This window comes from Tamandua tetradactyla, chromosome 4, assembly GCF_023851605.1.
Source record: "Tamandua tetradactyla isolate mTamTet1 chromosome 4, mTamTet1.pri, whole genome shotgun sequence".
Lineage (NCBI taxonomy): Eukaryota > Metazoa > Chordata > Mammalia > Pilosa > Myrmecophagidae > Tamandua > Tamandua tetradactyla.
In genome coordinates this window covers 3,317,592-3,333,242 of record NC_135330.1, presented here as the reverse complement: position 1 = coordinate 3,333,242, position 15,651 = coordinate 3,317,592, and the positions used below count along the sequence as shown (strand labels likewise).

At 55.0% G+C, this 15,651-nt stretch overlaps 1 protein-coding gene and 1 long non-coding RNA gene across 2 annotated transcripts; one reads left to right on the top strand and one right to left on the bottom strand.

Annotated features, from left to right (window-relative positions):
* Positions 1–461: 461 nt before the first annotated feature.
* C2CD4D (C2 calcium dependent domain containing 4D) lies at positions 462–5,878 on the bottom strand (the record flags this gene model as incomplete). The annotated part of the gene is given in 9 exon segments (XM_077156745.1): positions 462–871; positions 2,107–2,171; positions 3,359–3,432; positions 3,560–3,614; positions 4,402–4,494; positions 4,859–5,163; positions 5,166–5,384; positions 5,386–5,701; positions 5,703–5,878. Coding segments are annotated over 9 exon segments (1,713 nt in total), but the record flags the coding sequence as incomplete, so codon positions are not given.
* A 54-nt stretch (positions 5,879–5,932) lies between these two features.
* LOC143679741 (uncharacterized) lies at positions 5,933–12,489 on the top strand. The gene is made up of 3 exons (XR_013173919.1): positions 5,933–6,173; positions 7,119–7,298; positions 7,410–12,489. It is a non-coding gene; the product is annotated as an uncharacterized LOC143679741 (long non-coding RNA).
* Positions 12,490–15,651: the final 3,162 nt, after the last annotated feature.

Below are 15,651 nucleotides of genomic sequence, written 5' to 3'. Positions count from 1 at the left end.
GCAGAATCGTTTCAGGTTTACTGAGAGGCCAGGTGAGGCTCAGAGACATTATCAATCACTCACCTCGAATCACAGTCAGCTAAGCGGCGGAGCTGGGATTTGACCCACGTCTTTGTGCCTTTGGAACTGGGTGCCCTCCACCAGTCCAAAGTAGGTGACAGGAACGGGTGAGAAGGGCGGGGGAGGGCATGCTTGAGGGATCCTGCCTCTTCTCCAGGATGGGGTCGGACTGGCGCCAGCAGGCCCTCGGTTCCTCGGGGCCTCTGCCCGCGTGGCGCCCGCCCCTCGCCGCCCCTCCCTGGGAGCGCCTGGCCCCCTGATGTCCCTACATCCCCTGATCTCATGGGGCTGGGGCAGGTCTGGGGGAGCGTCCAGAGGTGGAGGTGCAGTGGCGGGGGGGAGAGAGAGGGGGGACACTAAGCTGATTCGTTGGGAGGGAGGAGGGAAGGAGGGTCCCCCAACTAGGTGGACCCCCGCTGTGGCCTACACTGACCGGCCCTGGGACGAGGCCCCCCTGGAGCCTGGATGCCACGGCTGTCCTGCAGCAGCCTGGGCCAGCGTTTGATTAGCTGGGCCTGGTTCTCCTGGTTACCCAACAGGCTGCTGGCCAGGGGCCAGGCTGCGGGCGGGGGGGTGGGGGGAGCTCCTGGCACCTCCTCCCACCCTCGCTCCCAGCTGGTAAACAGCGGTGCAGGCGCCAGCCACGCCACCGCCTCGTGACCTGCCCACTTCCCCCACCTGGTGCACGTGGAGAGGGCAGGCCGCCGGCCCTTCACTCTCCGGCCTCCCATCCCACCATCCTCCCCTCGCACGGTGCTGCCACCAGCGCCTCCTATTCTGGGTAGCTCCCAGAATCCCCCACTGGCTGCAGCTGGAGGGACAAAGGTTAGACGTGGAGAAGGACTTTCGAACTCCTAAGGAGGTTGACGTTGGGATGCGGAGTGGGGGACAGTGGTGTGGGGGCTCTGGGGGACCTTCCTGTACTGATCAGACAAGGGTCTGACCCTCTCCATGCCTTTTTCCAGGCCAGGTACACTTCTCTGTGCACAACAGGACACCAGTTGTCTTGGGGGTGCTGCTCCTTGGGCAGGTTTGGAGTGTGAAGCAAAGCTCTCTGCTGCAACCCCACCCAGCACACTCAGGCTGCAGGGGACAGGGTGCGGGACACATAAATGGACAAGCAGAGCCAGCCAGAGCAGAGGGATGGGGGTGCCGGCACGGGGCTCCTGCTCGCCTCCCCTGCCCTCCTCCTGCGCCTCGATGCAGGCAGGGTTCTCTCTCCCCCCCTTCAATTCCTCTGACTTTGAGTCTCTCCCAGTTAGCCCCTGCCTGTCTCTGTGGCTCTTCTCTTCTCTGGGTCTCTCCAGCTCTCCGCTGCTGTTTCTTCTCTTTAGGCTCTTTTTCTCTCTGACTCTGGGTCTCCTAAGCCCCCTCCCCAGCCCTGGATTGCAGGCACAGAGTAGAAGTCACAGGGGGTGTTGAGGGGTGGGCATCTGGCCCTGCCACTGTGCCAGGCAACCCTGCCTGCCCAGACACCGCAAATGGCTCCCTCGCCCAGCCGGCCCATGGTGTGCCACTGTGCGGGCTGGGGGGGAAGTGATTGGGGTTGGGAAAACAAGGTCCTGGCCTCCAGGCCTCACGAGTCACCTGCTTCCTAGACAGTCACAGCTAGCCGTGCCCTGCCCTCAGCATGAGTGGCTCCTGTTCCTCCTCCCCAGGGTGAGAAGGTGCCTTGGCCATCCTTTTTGGAAGTATTGCCCCATACCTAATCTCGCTCCCTCTTGCTGCAATCACAGCCCCACTTTGGGAGAAATCAGCCCTTTCAAAGCAGATCAGTGGTAATTTCCTCCTCAAATACACTCATATTCTTATGCAAGAAAGAAGCTGATAGGGATCAGAGAATCATTTCACCCCCTTGTGCCCAAGTCCCCTTATCAGGCCGGGGAATCTCAAAGCAGTGGAGCTGGGGAGCAGTCACCACCTTCTCCTCTTCCTCCTGACCCCCAAACCACAGAAACCGCTTAAAGCTCCGCTCAAGCCTGCCCTTCCAGGGGCTGGAACGTAGGAGGGCCTGCAGTGTGAACCCCTGCCCAGCCCCACCCTTACCCCTCTGGGAAGCCTGAGCCAGCAACCAGGGACCACCTTTCTTGGGTCCCGGTGAGAAGGCGTCCCTGGAGACACCTCACCCGCCTCAGTGACCCAGGGTCACCCATGGTTAGGAAAAGGCACAGCCCAGGCTGGGTGAACACCTGCAGCTCTCCACTCCCACGGCCTCCACCCTCCCTTTCTTGTGACAAAGGTCACTGAGGGCGCAGGACCGAACAGTAGGAGTTTGACCCCAGCCCCCGGCTCTGAACTTTCTGTGGTGACCAGGCCTATACACTCAGCTGTCAATTCCCTTTTTTTTCTTTTGTGGGTGCACGGCCTGGGAATTGAACGTGGGTCTCCTGCATGGAAGGCGAGCATTCTGCCACTGAACCACCCAACTTTTACAGCTGGGTTGGCTGGGAGGCAGCCGGGAGGGCTGAGAAGCAGGAGCTCTGGGTTTTAGACCCAAAAGACCTGGGTAAGGAGGTGGCCTGCCATTTATTAGCCACGGGCCCTGAGGCAAGTCCTTGAGCTGCCCAGTCCCCAGTGGCCACATGAGCGAGAACCAAATTCCAGTGCTCGAGCTCACGGCTGTCTGTGCACCCAGGAGGGGCTCTGCGGAGCTTGGCTGACCCCATGCATGTATCTGTGGCTTTAGCGAGGAGCTGGGGGGCCCCATCACAGCCCTGAGTGCTGCGAAGCCTGAGAGACCTTCTCCTGTGTGGAGTGGGCTTGGATTCCATCTCATATCCTCCCCGGGGCTACAGGATTTGGGGGTGGGAAGTCGGTGGAGCTGCAGTGAGAAACCTTCCCTCTGCAGCCAGATGCCCAGGCTGCACACATACTTAACCTTTCCAGTCTATTTCCTCTCTAAAATGGGAATAGTAACTCCTGTCTTGGGAGTGGTGTGACGCTGAACTGAGATAATGCAGATAAAGTATGGGGCCTGGTACAAAGTACTGTGGCTGAAAAAAAACCTCTCCTTTCCTTCCTCCCTCCTTTTCACTCCTTTATTTTTCCCTTCTTCTCTTTATCTGAACTCCTGTTCCCACCTCCCTTTCCTGCTTCACTCTTCTCCATAACGTACATCACCTAACATTCTTCACAGTTTCCTTATTTGGTAACTTGTCTGATCGCCAAATCTGTCTTGATCACTGCTCCAAACAAAGCTGGCACCTCAGAGGCCCTTGCTAAATATTTGTTGAAGGTTCAGCGACCTCTACGTTTCCTTCTAGCCTCTTTCAAACAGACATCAAATCCAGGGGCTCACCTAAGGATCTGGGGGCTGATCCCCAGTCCCAGGTGTAGAGTGAGAACTATGGGTGAGCTGCCCAGAATGTACATCTGTGGAGAGAGTGGGGCGCAATCATCTCGGGGAGAGAGGAGACCCCTTTCAGAGCGGCCTGGCTGGGGGGCTGCGGCTGGGCAGTGGGACTTCATAGCGCGGTGTTTCACAGCCTGGACTCCAGACTGTCTGGGTTCGAATCCTAGTTCCACCCCCGGCCAGCTGCATGCCCAGCGTCGCACTGAACGACAATAACACAACTTACGGGGTCGCTGGCAGGAATGAATGGGTTGGCTCGTTGGAACGGTCCCTTCAGTGGGATGATCTGCTTGTCACCACTAGCACTTAAGTTTCTTTTGTGAATGCTACCACCTGGTGGGCATGTGGAGCAAACGTTCCCTGGCCCAGGCTGGGCTGACCCTAGGTACTCCAAGGGAGAGAGAAGGCAGCAGGGAGTGTTTGAGCTGCACGTGCTGGAGTGCCCGCGACCCCGTAAGTTGTGTTATTGTCGTTCAGTGCGACGCTGGGCATGCAGCTGGCCGGGGGTGGAACTAGGATTCGAACCCGGAGAGTCTGGAGTCCAGGCTGTGAATCACGGCGCTATGAAGTCCCACTGCCCAGCCGCAGCCCCCCAGCCAGGCCGCTCTGAAAGGGGTCTCCTCTCTCCCCGAGATGATTGCGCCCCACTCTCTCCACAGATGTACATTCTGGGCAGCTCACCCATAGTTCTCACTCTACACCTGGGACTGGGGATCAGCCCCCAGGAGAGCCCTCGTGGGCAGTGAGAAGGGCCGAGGGGGCGGGGAGAGGCCCAGAACTCCTGCAAGCCTGGCCTGTGCCAAGAGGAACCAGCTCCAGGGAGAGGAGGGGGAAGTGCTGACGTCAGGGACACTGAGTTAGGAGGTAGAGAGAAGCTGACCCACTGTTATCCATCGCCAGTCCCCTCCCTCTCCTGGGCTCGGCACCCCGAGCTCAGCCGTGCCTTCCGGCAGGACCCCTCCTACTCCCAGATCTCATTCCGGGGGCACCTTATGGCTCCGTCTTTCCGCGCCCAAGTGCAGCGCTGGTCCTTGCTCACCGCAGTCCCGGCCCCCAGGGTCACACGGTGTGCGGGGCCAGGACTGGGGGAGGGCCCAGGAGGCGCAGTGGGTCACTGCGAAAGCCCTTGACCCACTCCAGAGCCCGGAGTCTCATCTTCAAGACAGATATGAGTGGGAGTGCGGGACCGGGGCTGTGGGGAGGAGAGGGAGCCTTGGTGTTAATTTCCCTGCGCAGCCTCAAGGCCCCCCCCCAGGGCAAAGGAGGCCTGTGCTGGGTTCAGTCAGAGCTTTTTCCAGAGTAACTCAGTGGTTTGGGGGCTCCCCGGACAGGTGCGGGCCTTTCTGAGCAGGGCCTGTCCAGCCCAGACCTACTGAACCAACACCTCTTGGTGATTGGAGCCCAGAATTCCACATGTTTAATGAGCTTTTCCGGGACTTCCGGCACCTGGTCATCTGATGCTCACTGAAGTTTGAGAAGCTGCTCAGACAGTCTGAAGGAGCTCCACGAGCTCTCCCTCCCCTGTTCAGGCCAGGGCAGAGGGCGGGGCGGCCGGGCCGGGCTGCCGAAGGTCCGAGGGTGCAGGCTGCCAAAGAAGAGGGGCCCTCCCGACCAGAGACCGCCGGACCCTTTATTAACAAGACTAAATGGGTGCCGGGCGGCCTGCGGACTCGGGCAGCGGCCCTCCGCCTGGAGCTGTGATGGGTGGGCGCCAGGCAGGCTCCAGGGCCCAGCCCCCCACCTGGGGGGGGAGCAGCAGGGCGGCCGGGGGCGTCTCGCCCTCGCCCACGGGCACGTCCCTGCGCAGCACCTGGGCGCGCAGACTGCGGGCGGCCAGCTCCGGCAGGCCGAGCCCGTTGAAGAAAAAGTCCGCGTTGAAGATGGGGCGGGCGCTGCACTTGACCGCGCGGCCTCAGCCCAGCACCACGCAGCCGCCGTCGCCGCCGCTCCCGGGCCCGGCCCGCAGCCGGGGTTAGGCCCTCGGCGCTCACCAGGTGCAGCCGCGGGCGCGCGGGCCCGGCCTGGTACTCGGCGGAGAGGCGCAGCAGGCTGTCCCGGGCCGGGCGTCCAGGTGGAAGAGCCGCGGCGCGCGGGGCCTCCTGTGCGCCGGGGACAGCCTGGGGCGGCGACCGGGCGGGGTGGCTGGCGGGGGCCCGGCAGAGCCGCAGGTCCGGGGCGGAGACGTGCGGCCGGGGCGGGGGCGGGGGCAGGGGCGGCGCGTGGCGCAGGGCCTCGCGCCGGCGGGTGTGCGGGCTCTTGGGCGGGGAGGCCCGGCCGGCGCGGCCCGCCCTGGAGCCGGGGCAGGATGAAGAAGTGCGGGGAGCCGTCGGGGGTGAGCACGTGGGGGCAGGCGCGGGACGGCGGGCCCGGGGCGCGGCGTCTGGGGAGCAGGCTGGACGGCGCCCACCGCGCCCCGGGTTCCGCGACGTCCCCCCAGTAGCCGGCCTTCCCCTGGAGCCCCAGGCGGCGGGGCGGGGTGGTGGGAGCCGGCCAGCGAGAGTCCCGATCCGGAGTCTCGGCTTGGACGGCGGGAGGCGCTGGGCGGGGGGCTGAAAGAAGAGGAGCCGCAGCTGGGGGGGCGGGAGCGCCCCGGGAGGTCCCCCGCCGCGCCCCCCGCCCCCCATCTGAGCAGGAGAGACAAAGGGCGGTGAAGCCGGGTGAGGGCGGATGCCAGGTGGCCACGCTCTCAGAAGCAGGCCTCAGCCACCCGAGGACACGGACTGTCCCACCGGTACTGAAGAGCCCCCCTCCCCCCCTCCAGGTGCGTGGGCACGGGGCACCCCTCTAGAGCCCAGAGGCAGAGCGGCGGCCGCGGAGCCCACGGCTCATAGGCTCGCCCAGGGGCTTGGCTCTTACACCCGCACCCCCGGAAGGCACGCGACCCACCCCCTTCTCGCCGCCCCCTGAGACTCCCCGGCCAGTCCCTCGGGACCGCGCCACCCCCCCCCCCCCCCCCCGCCCGGCCCCACCTGCCTCCTCTGGCTCCTCCCTCGCCTTCCGGAATCGCTTCGGCCCAGAGGCGGACCATGTGGGCGCAGAGGGCCGGCCCGAGGGGTCGCGCCTCCCTGGGGCGCAGAGCCCTCCCCACCCTCGCCCTGCAGCCCGCCCGGCCCCTCCCGCTCACCGCGTCCCGGGTCTGCGGGCGGGCCCTGGCCCTCGGCCGTTCCTCCTGCGCCTCCTGGGGAGCCGCCAAAAACGAAGGCGGCATTGATTCCCCACCCTCGTCCGAGGCCCCTCCGGGAGGTTGCAGCGCGCCCACCCAACCAGCTCAGCTCGCCCAGGGCGCGGCGGTCCCAGCACCCCCCCGTCGGCGCCGTTGGGTGCTCGGGGCGCTGGCCTCACCTGCGGGCCGCCACTGGGTGCTGGCCTCTGGCCCGCAGGCTCTGGAGCCCCGAGGGGAGCAGCTTCCTCTCCAGCCCGCTCCCCCAGCCCTGGCTTTCAGGGAGGAGCTGGCCGGGGCCTCTTTTCCTGGATAAACACAGCCCTGTCTCCCCAGCCATCGGCCCGGCCTGCTTAACTCCTTCCTTCAGATTTCTGGTTTCTATCAGCAAGCCTGGCCTTTGCCCCAGCCTCCTCTCCTGGTCTGGGCTGCTTGGGAGGTGGAAGGGAGGGGGTGCAGTACAGAGGGAAAGGGCCATCAGTGGGCGGTGGCTGCCGTGTCCCTTGCTGCATGGACCTTATTCCAGCCCTTTCGGTGGAGCTACAGCCGTGGCCACAGAAATAAGCGTCTTCTGCAAAGCCCTCCTGGCTGGAATCCTGCCTTGGCCTCCATTACTTGGTTCTGGAGCCTGTTGCCAGGCCACCCAAATAGACCCCATGCAAGGAAGGACCCCCGGGCTGAGAAGTTCTGGACAAAGAAATACTGAAGACAGAACTGGTTCTCTCAGTGAGTCAGGGTCAGGCTGGCACGGGCTCCGATCTTGGGCAGAAGGCTGTTCATCTGTCAATAAGGAAGATGTCCATTTTGCCCCCCCACCCCTGTTCCCCCCCCATGCAGGCAGGTCCTGGGAAGCCCAGCTCACCGAGTGACAAGATGAGCCCATTAGCCGCGGACACGTCCTTCAGGCTGTCGAAGGCAGCAAGCTCATGCTCTTTAGGAGTTTGGCATGGCTCTCCCCTCTCCTAGGGCCACTCTTCCCCTTTATCCTTCCAATCCGGAGGCCCTCACCCACACCCTCCCATCGGAATTAGGGGCCCCTCTTGTACACTGCCACTGCACCCTGGACTTTTCCTTCATGGTGTTGATTACAGTCCCCCCCGCTTATCTGTGATTATTTGTTTAATGTCTGCCTCCTTCGTTAGACTCTAAGCATTGCACGTGCACAGCGCTTAGCACAAGGCAGATAGATACTCAGCCGGGATTTGTTGAATGAATTAATGACAGGGGCCTGGAGAGGAGCAGCAGAAGTGAAGGGAAAGCACTCTCGGCGTGGCCCCCAGCATTTCTGGAGGGGCCTCGGTCTGGGGATTGCTCTGGGACGTGTTCGATGCCCACAGTGGGGCGGGTTACTGTGGGCCTGAGTGGCAGCTTCGGTGCGAGCAGGCGGGTTGAGCCTGCATCCGTCTGTTCTCTACCCACTGAATGCTGAGATTGTGCCAGGTCCTGTGTCCCAGGGATGCAGGTGTGGGGAGCAGTCTAAGGGGAGAGAGACAGTAAACATGCCAACAATAACAAGGCGAATTGTGAAATACAGAAAGCAAACAAGGTGAAACAAAATAATCAGTGCAATGATTATTTTGACATCCGATTCCTGAAGGTGGTTGTTCTAGTTTGCTAGCTGCCGGAAGCAATATACCAGGAACGGAATGGCTTTTTAAAGGGGGAGTTTAATAAGTTGCTAGTTTACAGTTGTAAGGCTAAGAAAATGTCCCAATTAAAATAAGCCAATAGAAATGTCCACTCCAAGTCATCCATCCAAAGATACATTGGTTCAAGAAGGCTGATGATATTCAGGGTTTCTCTCTCATCTGGAAGGGCACATGGTGAACAAGGCGTCATCTGCTAGTTTTCTGTCCTGGCTTCCTGATTCATGAAGCTCCCTGGGAGGCATTTTCCTTCTTCATCTCCAAAGGTTGCTGGCTGGTGGACTCTGCTTCTCATGGCTGTGTTGCTCTGCCCTCTCTGAATCTCTCATCCTCCAAAATGTTTCCTTTTTAATAGGACTTCAGAAACTAATCAAGACCCACCCAAATGGGTGGAGACGCGCCTCTACCTAATCCGGTTTAACAACCACTCTTGATTAAATCGCACCTCCAAGGAGATGATCTAATTGCAGTTTCAAACATACAGTACTGAATAGGGATTAGAAGAAATGGCTGCCTTCACAAAATGGGGTTAGGATTAAAACAGGGCTTTTCTAGGGGACACACATCATTTCAAAGCAGCACGGTTGTGATGGAACCAGTGTTTTGTGGAAGTCCCTGATGTCCTCCAGGCCCCCGTCCTGTGGTTCCTGACTCAGGCTCAGCCCAGCGCCCTTTGTGGGGGTGGGCGTCTGCGTGGAGCTTCGGCATCAGTCATCTGGGCTGAGAATTGGGTCTCTGTGATTTACTGGCTCTGTGCCCCTGACAAGTAGCTTAATCTCTCTGGCCTTCACCTTTCCCACCTGGGAAAATGGAGGAGATATACCCAACTCTCAGAATTCATGTAAGGATTAAATGAAAGAATGCATAGACAGCTATGTATTCTGTGACTTCTGTGGACCGTAGAAGGAAACAGCCTGACTCACGCTGACATGACAATAGGGACATTTTTGGCTTCCATATAAAGAGTCCAGAGGTAAGGTGGGATTCCGGGCAGTTTAATTCTGTGACTCAATCCATTCATTCAGCCATATTTATTGAGCACCTACTATGTTCTGGGCTGACAGCAGTGAGAAAAAGACAGAACCCCTGCCCTCATGGAGTTTTATTCTTTAGTAGAGGAAGAAAAACAATAGACAAAAGCAAATTAATGACATACATAGTTTATTAGGTGGCAATAAGTAGGGAAGGCTGCTAGCATGTGTTAGGAGAGTAAACCATTTTAAATAGAGTGGTCAGGGGTGGCCAACCTGAGCAGGTCATATTTCACTAGCAGTAGGAAGGAAGGAGGATGGGCCCTTGCAGGATGTCTGCGGGAAGTACATTCTAGGGAGAAGGAACAGCCAATGCAGCGGCCCTGTGGCGGGAGCCTGCCTGGAGCCTTCCGAGGCAGCCAGGCCAGTGCAGCTGGAGCAGAACGAGTGAGGGGGCCTGTTGGGGGCATGTTGGGGCCAGCCATGGGGGCTTGTTGCTACTGTAACGGTTTTGGCTTTAACTTATGGGGAGCAGAGCAGTGATAGGAAACGGTTTCTGAAACAGAAGGCCGTTTTCTCAGTGAAACAAGAAGCCAGGCTACCAGCTGGGAGTCAGGATGGGGCCGGACGAGCAGGAGGTTTGAGTGGAGGGGAGCAGGTTTGAGACCAGGGGACAGCCAGTGGTCCCGGGGATGCTGGCAGCACTGAGCAGCCCCCTTTAGGGAACTGACCAGGACTTTAAAATGTGGCCGGACAGCATGGCTGTGTGTTTTCCCACTGGCCATGCTCAGCTGTGCAGAGTACTGGGAAAAGGGGGCAGAGACTGGGAGTTTGCCAGGACTGTGTTCTATAATGGTCAGTTTGCTTTCCCTTCTCCCCTTCTTTCTCCATTTCCTTCTCTCTGGATATTAGGCTAAGGCTGCACACGAGAGTAGGTAGCATCTGGGCTCGAAAATGATCTGGTCGTATTAATCAGTGTCTGGCCAGGGAAACAGCGCTTCCCAAGTGGTTTTAGAGGGAATTTAACCCAGGCCCCTTGTTACAGAGGCGGTGAAGGGGCTGAGCTGGCACAGAGACTAGGGAGGGGTGTCCGGCAGACGCTGCCGCCAAGGAGACACACCGCTGCTTGAATCACCTGAAGCAGAGAGAAGGGGATGTGTGCCTTCACTTCTCTCTTTCACCACCTTCCACTCTGCCACCGGAGCCGCCCAGTGCCCACTGATAAGGGAGACTGGAAATATGGTTCGTAGGCACCAGCCTCTGAATTTAAAACAAGGTAGAATTAAGAGAGGAACGAGCACAATCAGGGATCTGGCGGGCTGGTGGCCACGTGTCGGCTGACCCGAGCAAAAAGATCGTCACATCTGGAAGGGACTTGAAGGTCGCCTCATCCGACCCTCTCAGATTCCAGGGCAGGAAGCAGACCTGGTGATGTGTCAGCCAGGTGCAGAGGTGAGCCTGCAGCCCAGGCCTCCTGTGGTTCTCGTACCCCGTGGGCTTTCAGATTTGAGCAGAGCTGCTCCCTTGAGCAGGGTGTGGGGTGGGGAGCCAGAGCACTGCCTGCTCATCTTTCCCGGCACTGCTGCCGCCACTGTCCCAGGGTGTCCCAGATGACACAAGGGCCGTGACCTCCTTTCATTTGCTGGTGTCATTGTGGGAGAATACTCAGAGGGCTGGGAAGTACAGAATGCTTTCCTGAGTTCAAGCCAGATGGAAGAGGCAGGGACAGACAGGCCTTTCCTCCAGCTGCACGGGCAACTTCTCCAAGATGCCCTGGGCTTTTGGCCCTTTCTCAGCTGTATGTCCCGCGGCCTTGGGCAGTATGACTTGGCCACCAGTGTCCTTTGCAGGTTCTGGGAGGTGACGGGGTTGGAATGTACTGTTATCTTGCAGCTCTGGTCCTCACCCAGGACCTGCAATGAACGAGCTAGCTCTGTGGTCTCAGTTCCAGAAAGGCCTTGGGGCGCGCTTTCTTTGAGAGCTGACATGAGCTGCAGAAGTTCTTGAACCAGTTGATCTTGTAAACACTTTGTTCACTCTTGGTCTTCTCTTGGCACTTGACTCTGGCATCTGGAGAGTACACATCCTCTGCTTCAAGGCAGAATTGGCTGCCATAGGATCTTGAATTCCCTACTGGACTCTACCCCATCTCCCTCTGCAGTAGTTACATTCTGGATAAGTACATTCCATGTGTGGGTTTGCATAGGCGGAGGCAGCAACTTCCCTGATTTCTGTCTGGAAGGCCTCCTGGGAAAGAAAAGGTGTCTGTCAAATCCCTAGATTCTGGGGCTGTTGATGACCGTGTTTCTCTTACCCAGGTCCTGCCTGCTCGCCTGGCCTTGCCTGGCATTCCCCGCCTGGCTGTGGGGCCTCGCCTGATACTTCCAGGGACTTCTACCCTGGGCCTGTATCTGTTAAGAAACTGATCTTATGCTCAACTTCCCTGGCTATTAGGGAAGTGCAAATGAAAACCACAATGAAATATCATCTCACACCCACCAGAATGGCCATTATCATTAAAACAGAAAACGACAAGTGCTGGAGAGGATGTGGAGAAAGAGGCACACTTATCCACTGATGCTGGGAATGTCAAATGGTGCAACCGCTGTGGAAGGCAGTTTGGCGGTTCCTCAGGAAGTTAAGTATAGAATTGCCATACGACCCAGTAATACCATTGCTAGGTATCTACTCAGAGGACATGAGGGCAAGGACACAAATGGACATTTGCACACCGATGTTTATAGCAGCATTATTTATAATTGCCAAGGGATGAAACAGCCAAAATGTCCATCAACAGACGAGTGGCTAAACAAGCTGTGGTGTATACATACGATGGAATATTATGCAGCTGTAAGACAGAATAAAGTTATGAAGTATGTAACAGCATGGATGGACCTTAAGGACATTACGATGAGTGAGATTAGCCAGAAACAAAAGGACAAGTGCTGTATGGTCTCACTGATATGAACTAACATTAATGAATGAACTTGGATAACTTCAGTTAAGACTAGAGGTCATCAGGAGATAGAAATAGGGTAGATATTGGGTAATTGTAGCTGAAGGGATACAAATTGTGCAAGGGACTGATTGTAAAAATTCAGAAATGGATAGTACAATGCTACCTAACTGTAATACAGTAATGTTAGCACGCTGAATGAAGCTGAATGTGAGAACGATAGAGGGAGAAGGGCTGGGGGCACAAATAAAATCAGAGGAAAGATAGATGATAAAGACTGAGATGGTATAATCTAGGAATGCCTAGAGTGCATAATGATAGTGACTGAATGTACAAATTATTTATTTATTTATTTATTATTATTTTATTTTTTCAAAACTTAACAACATACAAACAATGAATATTCTTTTTTATGTACATAATTATAATAGACTTTATTTTCTTAATTGAGCAGAAAGGATAGAGTTCTCTTTCTTCCCCCTCCACACTTTTCCCTCTTTTTTTTAAAATTTATTTTATTTTTTTAAATGCCAAAAAACAAAGCAAATGCAAACATTCCTATTTTGATCATTCCGTTCTACATACATAATCAGTAATTCACAATATCATCACATAGTTGCATATTCATCATCATAATCTGAATGTACAAATTTTAAAATGTTTTTGCATGAGGAAGAACAAAGGAATGTCAATACTGCAGGGTGTTGAAAATAGACAGTAATTCATATTTTAAAACTTTAACTTATGTGTGAGACTAAAGCAAAAAATGTTTATTTGGTATTTATATTTTGACTAGTGCATTTCCTAATATAACTTAGGTGGAAAGCTTAATTGAACACCATAAGTACATGGAACCTTGAGCAGGGCATGAGATTTTGTAGGTTTGTCCAGAGTGATGCAAAAAAAAATCCTAGAATGATTTGAACAGTGAATAAAAAAGTATTTGCAAAGCCCCCTTGGGGGAATGGTGAGAAAAGGGGAAAACTCAACTTCCCCAAGTGGAAAATTCTTGATATTCTCACAAGCAGTGGGGACAACCAAAGCAATAGGCAGAGCCCTCAATCTTGTGGTTTGTTTATATGAAACTTAACCCTGCAAAGAATAGGCTAAGCCTACTTAAAATTAGGCCTAAGAATCACCCCCAAGAGAACCTCTTTTGTAGCTCAGACGTGGCCTCTCTCCAGCCAACAGAACAAGCAAACTCACCACCCTCCCCCTGTCTATGTGGGACATGACTCCCAGGGTTGTGGACCTTCCTGGCAACGTGGGACAGAAATCCCAGAATGAGCTGAGACTCGGCATCAAGGGATTGAGAAAACCTTCTCGACCAAAAGGGGGAAGGGTGAAATGAGACAAAATAAAGTGTCAATGGCTGAGAGATTCCTAACAGAGTCGAGAGGTTATCCTGGAGGCTATTCTTATGCATTAAATAGGTATCACCTTTTTAGTTAAGGTGTAACAGAGAGGCTGGAGGGAACTACCTGAAAATGTACAGCTGTGTTCTAGTAGCCATGTTTCTTGAAGATGATTGTATAATGATATAGCTTTCACAATGTGACTGTGTGATTGTGAAAACCTTGTGTCTGATACTTCGTTTATCTACCTTATAAACAGACGAGTAAACATATGGGTTAAAAATAAATAAATAATAGGGGGAACAAATGTTAAAATAAATTTAGTAGATTGAAATGCTAGTGATCAATGAAAGGGAAGGGTAAGAGGTATGATATATGACTTTTTTTCTGTTGTCTTTTTCTTTCTCAATTGATACAAATGTTCTAAGAAGTGATCATGATGATGAATATATAAAAAAATTAGCGTTCCCTGTTTTCAAACATGCTAGTAGTTTAGTTATTTTAATTATGTGAAAAGCTTTTAAATGTATTTAGATGTTGCTCCATTTGCATTCTTAGGATGTAGTAAATAAACATGTCTTTAAAACCAAAAATAAATAATAAATAAAATAAAAAGAAACTGATCTTAACAGAGAAGTGGCAGGATGCATTCAACCTATTTTAATATGGAAATTCAAACTCAACTGTTCTGTTTTTCTTCCTTTATTTGATTTTACTGCAGCTCTCCTTAACCTCAAGGGGACGGCAACAAGTTTGTCGGTGCACAGTGAGTCAGGGTTTAATAGATGGTCAGGGGCAACCGGGAAAGAACAGCAGAGGGTTTGGATGGGAATATGTGGGATGGATAGTTGGTTGCCACAAGACTTCTGCCTGTGACCTCCAGCACATCTCTAGCTTTGGGAGGGTGCTGGGCAGGGGCCCTTTGGCTCTGTGTCCTCTTAGTCTTTGCTCAACATTCCAGACTGATGGCTGAGGAAGTACGTGATCCGGCTACTGGAAAGAGAGCCTAGTCCACCACCCTCACTGCCGCTGCTGGATCTGTGCACGACCCACTGATTTTGTTCCTTGCCACAAAGGTTTTCTCTCTTCGCTGCTCTGATCCAGAAACCCCAGTTTGGACCTGAAACTGAATCCTTTACTCACCAGGATAAGGGTTCGGGCATGGATTCCTCCTTTCCCTGATGACCCTGTTCTCAAATTGAGGCAGCGGCTGATGTTTTTTCACCAAACCCATCTCCCTTACTTCCTTAACATGTAGTTAGACCACGTCTTTTAACCAGCTCCCCTTGCAGCTTGGCGGGACCTTCTGACTGCCCCTGACCCAAGGAGTGTGGGCAGAAGCTGCTGTGTGCCACTTACATGCCCGGCCCCAAACAGCCTCCTTGTGCTTCTCTCCTCTCTCATCTGGAAGCTGATGTCAACACCCAGAATGGGTTTGGAAGTTTGTGCTGAAGATGGTAGAGCTTTTCTCAGTCAAGTTCCTGAATGCCTCCTAGCCGCCCCAACTGGACTTTATGCAGGTGCGAAGAAAATTCTATTTAGGATAAAGGTTAAGCTATAAGGATTTAAGTGTCTGTCTGTTCCAGCATTTGGTTTTACCATACTTAATAATAAACTCCTTTATAATATGTCCCTTGGAGCTCCCATTCTCTGGGAAAACTTCCCTAATGATTCACTTCTTCCCTGACCATCCCTCCACTTACCGGCCTTAATGGAACTGCAGCTATCCCAGTAGAGATGTCTTCTTCCGCAGCCCTCCCCGTAGAAGCTGCTCAGTTCCCAGCCCTCACTTCCCCAGGGCCAGAGGAGGGACGGTGCTTCTTCCAACCCATTACTCTCCCCGGTATGCCAACCTCTACTCCTTTGAAATGTGCACCTCCTAGCCAGCTTGTTCTCTTTTCTTCTTTACTGCCGTTCTTCCCGGCTACTCAGCTGTGGCCCCTGGGGATTGCTAGCTGGCTCACACCTGCCTCTCACCCCAGACTGGGGCCACTCCACATGCCCGTTTTCCACCAGGGCCCCGCATGTCCCTGTTCAGTTTGTTTTCCTCATGCCCGTGGTGACCCTCCCATATCACTGCCCCTTCTCCAGGCCTTTTTCCCTATTGACGGCCTGGCTGCCGATTTTGCTGAGAAAGTTGAGGTGCTCTGG